This window comes from Lactuca sativa, chromosome 7 (genome assembly GCF_002870075.4).
Source record: "Lactuca sativa cultivar Salinas chromosome 7, Lsat_Salinas_v11, whole genome shotgun sequence".
In the NCBI taxonomy this organism is placed as follows: domain Eukaryota; kingdom Viridiplantae; phylum Streptophyta; class Magnoliopsida; order Asterales; family Asteraceae; genus Lactuca; species Lactuca sativa.
Window position 1 is genome coordinate 59,790,926 of NC_056629.2, and position 7,008 is coordinate 59,797,933.

At 38.2% G+C, this 7,008-nt stretch overlaps 1 protein-coding gene across 1 annotated transcript; it reads left to right on the plus strand.

The window, feature by feature from the left end:
• Positions 1-336: 336 nt before the first annotated feature.
• LOC111883779 (uncharacterized) lies at positions 337-1,422 on the plus strand. Its single transcript, XM_023880096.1, has one exon. The coding sequence runs from the start codon at positions 337-339 to the stop codon at positions 1,420-1,422; it is 1,086 nt and encodes a 361-aa protein (XP_023735864.1).
• The last annotated feature ends 5,586 nt before the right edge of the window (positions 1,423-7,008 follow it).

Sequence of the window (7,008 nt, forward strand, 5' to 3'; positions counted from 1 at the left end):
TTATATCATTGTAGTGATGATGTTCCTTTTTGTGTGTACAATCTTTTCCCCGGCTTTTTTGTTAACTGTCTGATCCATATCATGAATACACTCTATATTTGAGTTTGTTTTAAATCAGTTGTTACTTGTATATCCATTAAATTGACTTTAGTGATTTGATTGAATCTGTTCTTAAATCTTGTCATCACTTGTATATCCTTTAACTTAATTTCATCAAGAAATTGCGTTAGTGATTATAATCAATTTGTTAAACATAGATAGTATTGATCTTGTTTACAACTATTATATCTTATGTGGTATTTTTTTTATATCTTTTGGTAGTGTAGGAAACTAGGAATGGCCAAGTTAAGGAGTAGTACCAGACACCAGAATCATGATGATGATGCATCATCATCATTATCATCTACCACAAAGAGGTTCAAGACTTTTGACAACATTGGTGTGTCACATTGGTCAAATCTTAGCCATGATGTGTTTTTTCTAGTTGTGATGCAACTGGGAGTTGTGGATTTCGTTGCATTCAGTGGAGTTTGCAGGTCATGGAGGTCACTTGCACTCTCGAACTGGAACATGTTTATGGCATCCAAACCGCCCATGTCGATATGCTCCCGTGCTAGTAATCAAGACTCATATTGGTATCTGGAGGACTTTGAAAGGAGAAGGTTCAGAACTTTCATTCCCCATTCTGCTGGTAGAATTTGTTTTGGATTAACTTCTGGTTACCTAATCTTGGGTGGGCGGGAAACCCAAGACTTCTGGCTTGTGAATCCTATCACAAGGCATGAACTTCATTTCCCTGGCTTCCCCATTTATGTACGTGCTCTTGAACATTTAAGTATCAAGGCTATCCTTGTCTTTTCACCTTCAGCATCTGGGTGGGTATTTGTTGTGCTACATAGAAATATATCATTTTCTATAGCGGGTAAACGAGGATGGAATCATGTCTCCTCCACTCTCCCCATCCTTGATTTACATGCTTTCAAGGGGAAGATATATATCTTACACACCGATTATTCTGTATGTGAACTTAGACTCGATCCGAATCGGAAGCGCAAATGGACGTTACTTGAAACCAAGAATTTTCCGAAGCCGGATTTATTATATCCACAGCTTATAAATTCTGGTGAAAACTTGTATCTGATGAGTCTCTTTTCACAACCTTACAAGGTTTTGGAACTAGATTTTGGTGAAATGAAATGGGTGTCCCCAGAAAAGACTATTAGAGAATATGCTTTCTTTCTAAGCGAGAAAAAGTCTTCTGCTGCTATTAAACCAGAGTCATGGGCTGGCCCTCAGACACACTACAAGAGCTATGATTACTTCATTCGTAATGAAATGCCACAACGCATGTTCTATTATCATAAGTGGATGTGGTACTTCCCGTTTGATTGTTTAAATGTTAATACCTTAGATGAGCAATGACTTGTTAGTACTGTTATCTTTGTATTGATTATGGACTACAGAATTCCTATATGTAGAACATTGTCAAGACGTTAAGGATCACCGGTGGTGTATTTGCATAGTGCAACTTATTATGTAAACTAGGTTATAATCCATGAAAACCACGATTCAAGAAATAAAAAATATACTAACTAAAAATAATAATCATTGTTCATTACATTACAAATCATTAATTTATTTACTAAGTGTTATGTGTTAATGTGTGATACATAGGTTCATAACTTAAAATAAAAAAATAATATGTTTTCATGCTTGATAATCCTTAAGAGTTATGTATTTTCCCACTATGACCTAGTTAAATCTCCTATTCGAAAAACGACTTTTGGAGTTAAATCTGGTCTTTCAAATGCAAATTTGTAAGATTTCGATCTAAATGTAGAGTTTCAATGTTCTATTATTTTATGATGTTGTGGTTTATGTAGGAAATGGGGCTTGATTATTTTTTATTTCACGTTGTTTAATTTATTTGGTCTAATTATAGAGAAGTCTTATTCGTTACTCGATCACAATCGATAGAAAATATAATATTAGTGTTAAAATAAAACTAAAAAAAATTAAAAAATGCATGGTACTTTTCAATATACAATGATGTAATAAAATTTGCATGAAAATACAACGCTATTGTAGGAATAAAAAAATATATTCCAATAATAAGAAGAAAACAAATGAAAAAAATGATTGTTAATTCTTGTACTTAACCATTTTCTTTTCATCTTTGTTTCCCCGGTCAGAAAGAGTATTTTGGCTTGAATTACCCCTCAGGGTTATGATATTATTTATAGTATATGATTACACCTGTAAGATCCTATTCTTATGGATTTGATAATACAACAATTATCACTAAATCTATATTTGAAATATTCAAGCTAATTGTTCTTATCCTTCTTATCTTTACATTCTCCCTCAATCTTAACCGTCACTGGGTTCAAATTGTGTCTAGCTTCTCCAGCATTGTACGAGTCGTAGGCTTCGTGAGACCGTCTGCAAGTTGATCATTAGATGATATAAACCGAACATCTAAAGCACCCATTGCTACCTTCTCTCTAACAAAGTGAAAATCAACTTCTATATGTTTTGTACGACCATGAAACACTGGATTTTTGGTGAGATAGGTGGCTCCCAAATTATCACACCACAACACTGGAGCACGAGGCTGTGTCACTCCTAATTCTTTAAGAATTGATTGAATCCAGGTTACTTCTGCAGTACCATTAGCAAGAGCCTTGTACTCTGCTTCAGTACTTGATCGGGACACAGTTGACTGTTTACGAGAGCTCCACAAAACCAAATTAGGACCTAGGAAAACTGCAAAACCACCCGTTGATCGTCTGTAATCTAAGCACCCTGCCCAATCCGCATCAGTAAAAACACTCAACAGTGTAAAGGGTGATTTTCGAATATGAAGTCCTGTAGTAATAGTCCCTTTGACATATAGCAGGTGTCGCTTCACGGCTTCCGTATGAACATCTATGGGCTTCGCCAAAAACTGACACACTTTGTTTACTACAAAGGAAAGATCAGGTCTTGTTAAAGTAAGATATTGCAATCCTCCAACCATGCTTCTATACTTGAAAATATCCTCTTCAGTAAGCGGTGTCCCTAATTCTTTTGATAGTTTTTCAGTAACTAACATGGGAGTTGAGACTGCTTTGCAATTCTCCATGTTAACTCGCTTTAATAAATCAGAAGCATACTTCGGCTGTAGCAAATGAATTTCCCCTTAATTGTGAAGCACCTCAATTCCCAAGAAAAATTTGAGGCGGCCGAGATCTTTAATTGGAAATGTGGAACTCAGCGCACGAATAAGTTTGTCAACAGCCAGCTTCGAAGATCCCACAATAACAATATCGTCTACATAAAGAAGCATGTGAATAGAGACCTGTGTAGTTCGAAGGATGAATAATGAAGTATCAGCTTTAGAGGAATGAAAACCAAGACAATATAGCTTGTCACGAAGGCGAGAGAACCAAGCTCTTGGTTATTGTTTAAGTCCATATAATGCTTTGCAAAGCTTGCACACATAATTGGGATGTGTGGAGTCTTCAAAACCCGGAGGTTGGTGCATGTAAATGTCTTCTTTTAAAAGACCATGAAGGAAAGCATTGTTGACATCTATTTGGCGTAGATGACAACCACACGAAACAGAAAGTGAGAGCACCAATTATATTGTTGCTGGCTTGACAACGGGACTGAAAGTGTCTTGATAATCAATTCCATATTGTTGCGTGAATCCCCTTGCAACAAGACGAGCCTTGTACTTGTCTATGGTACCATCGAGATGTTGCTTCAATTTAAATATCGACTTGCACCCAACAAATATTGCCACCAGAAGGTCTAGGAACAAGGGTCCATGTGTGGTTAGATCTAAGGGCATCAAATTTTGACTCCATTGCAGCCTTCCATGATGAGTGAGTCATTGCATCATGATGAGAGGTTGGGGTAACAACAACAAAAGCCTGTTTGGATAGATCATAGGGAACTGTACCATCAGTGAATTGTTTGGGAAAGAATTTTCCTGCACGTGCACAAGTAGTCATACCAGGAGGAGATGCATGTGGAGTAACTTGTATTGGTGACTGTATATCTGCAGGTGGGGACGAACCAGATGAAATGGTTGTTGGCGAGGCAGGCTCCGTAATTTGGACTATGGGAGAGGGTGATGTTGGGTCAAAGTACACAGAATTTGCAGGTGGGGAGGGCATGGGAGACGAATCATGTAAAGGATGTGTGCATGGTTGTTTGATGGTGTCATTAGATATCGGTGCTGCAATGGGGACAGCAACTGTCACAGGATGTGAAGCTGATGCGAGTGGAGTTGTATCTGCAAAAAAATCATTAACTAAAAGTAGAGATAAGTGATAGTTTCGCATGCGATCATTAATAATGGCCGGTTCATGTTGAGGAAATGAAACTGGGTCAGACCTAGGAGAGTTATTTGTAGGATTTGGAGTGGAAGCATATGGAAAACAAGTTTCATCAAAAACAACATCACATGAAATGTATAGACGACCAGTAGTTCTGTCTAGACATTTGTACCCCTTATGAATGGAGCTATAACCTAAGAAGACACACATAGTTGACCCAAAACTTAGTTTACGAGTGTTGTATTTTTGTAAACTCGGCTAACAAGCACAACCAAAGACTCAAAGAAACGAATAGTCAAGAGTAATTTTCAACAATCGTGTAATGGGTGTGACATTGCCTATAGTTCGAGAAGGCATCCTGTTGATTAAATAACAGGCCGTGAGGAAAGCCTCATCCCATAAATGAAGAGGAAGGGATGAGTGTGCTAAGAGAGCAAGTCTAGTTTCGACTATGTGACAATGTTTCCTCTCAGTGACTCCATTTTGTTGAGAAGTATGTGGACATGACATGCGATGAGAGATTCTGACTTTTTGGAAATTTCGGTGTAGTTTTTGATACTCTCCACCCCAGTCTGACTGAATACTGCGAATTTTAGTATTCAAAAGTCTTTCAACATGATTCTGAAGGTTATAAAAAACTTGTTCAACATTAGATTTATTTTGATAAGATAGACCCAAGTGTATCTACTATAATCATCCAAAAAACTGACATAATATTTGAAACCACTTCTAGATGTATGAGTTGGTCCCCAAACATCAGTATGAATCAATTCAAGAGGAAAAGTAGAGACACGGATAGATTTATTATAAGACAATTGATGACTCTTTGCACGTTGACACGCATCACAGACTAAAGACTCATTACTAGATGAATACCCTAGCTTATTTGAATGCAAAATCGTCTTGACAACCGTTGACGTGGGGTGACCAAACCGTTGGTGCCATTGAGACGATGAGACCTTGACACTTGCTAAACCTTGACGCTGCGGAAGACTTCTAGAATGATTGATAGGAATTGGGTAGATGCCTCCTTTGCTCCTACCTAGTAGAAGGATTTTCTTCGTGGCTATGTCCTTGACAAAGAAAACATTAGGGTAAAGCTCAATAAATACATGATTATCAGTAGCATGTCTTTGGGCAGACAACAAATTTTTATTAATATGTGGAACGTGTAGAACATTTTTGAGATGGAGAGGTCGAGTTAAACCGATAATTATTGAATGACCAACATGGAAAATAGACAAACCTGCACCATTTGCTACTTGCACTTGATCCTTCCCATGATAACGGTCTTGGACAGTAAGACGATCTAGATCACCAGTTAAATGATCTATGGCTCCACAATCAAACTACCAATTCGGTTCCTGATTATGACCTACTTATGTCACAATATTTGCTCCATGGTAGTCTTCTGTTGGTATGAATGATTAAATCGGTTTCTGCAGGTAAGAGCTGTGTGTCCTGGTATACCACATACTTGGCAGCGAGGTCCTCCATTGTTGCGACCACGACCTTTGCCTCGTCCCCGGTAGCCTCCTCGGTAGTTGCCTCTGTGACATGTGTTGGTGTATCCATTAGGATTGTTGTAGTTGCAACGAGGTGGATTATTATTATTGCTTGCTTTTTGACGTGTGACGTAGTTTGCTAAAGACGAGAACTCCACCGTGCTTCCCATGGCGGTGGCTTGAGCTTCATGTGCAATCAAGTATGAGTAAAACTATGGCAGTGTGATTTTTCGTTCGTTGCTAAGCACAGTAATGGCAGTGAATAAATCATCATGACTTGGGCCCAATCCTGCCAACATGTAACCAATCACTTCTTCATCATTCATTGTTTGACCAATGTTTGCCATTGTATCAACAAAACCCGTCATTTTATGGTAATACTTAGCGGCGCTTAGATCTCCTTTCTTTGTGGTTGACAATTGTGTGTGGATTTGGATTGAGTTCCCCCGATGTCGAGCAGAGAACATAGTATGCAGCGCTGACCATAATTGCTGAGCAGTGTTTGTGCACCAAATTAATTGGGGAAGTACCTCTTCAGTCATGGAGGAAAGTAGACCTCCGATTACTGCTTGGTCCTGAATAACCCATGTGCCATATTTAGGATTTGGAGATTGCTTTGGGGTTTCAGTCGATTCCTTGCCTGCAGAGCTAGTGCTCGTGGCAATGGTGACTGGCGGCGCCGGTTTTGTATCCTCGAGATGGCCAAAGAGTTGGAATCCCCTTAAGATGGGGACCACTTGAGCCTTCCATAGCAAGAAGTTTGTGCGAGTTAGTTTGCAGGAAATAGTGGTAGCAATGGTGGAAGAAATTACTGGCGTTGACATTGTGAAAAGAGAGAAGAAAACTGAGAGAAAAAAAAAAGAACTCTCTGGAAAGAGACCAAGAGAACCGGGTGAGAATTTAGGGTTTGATTTTGGATCACAGGTCTGATACCAAGTTAGAAAGATTATTTTGGCTTGAATTACCCCTCAGGGTTATGATATTATTTATAGTATATGATTACACCTGTAAGATCCTATTCTTATGGATCTGATAATACAACAATTATCACTAAATCTATATTTGAAATATTCAAGCTAATCGTTCTTATCCTTCTTATCTTTACATCCCTTATTAATAGAATCATATATTTCTTCTTCTCCAACCTCATCTTCTAACATTCGAAGATAAAAACCAAT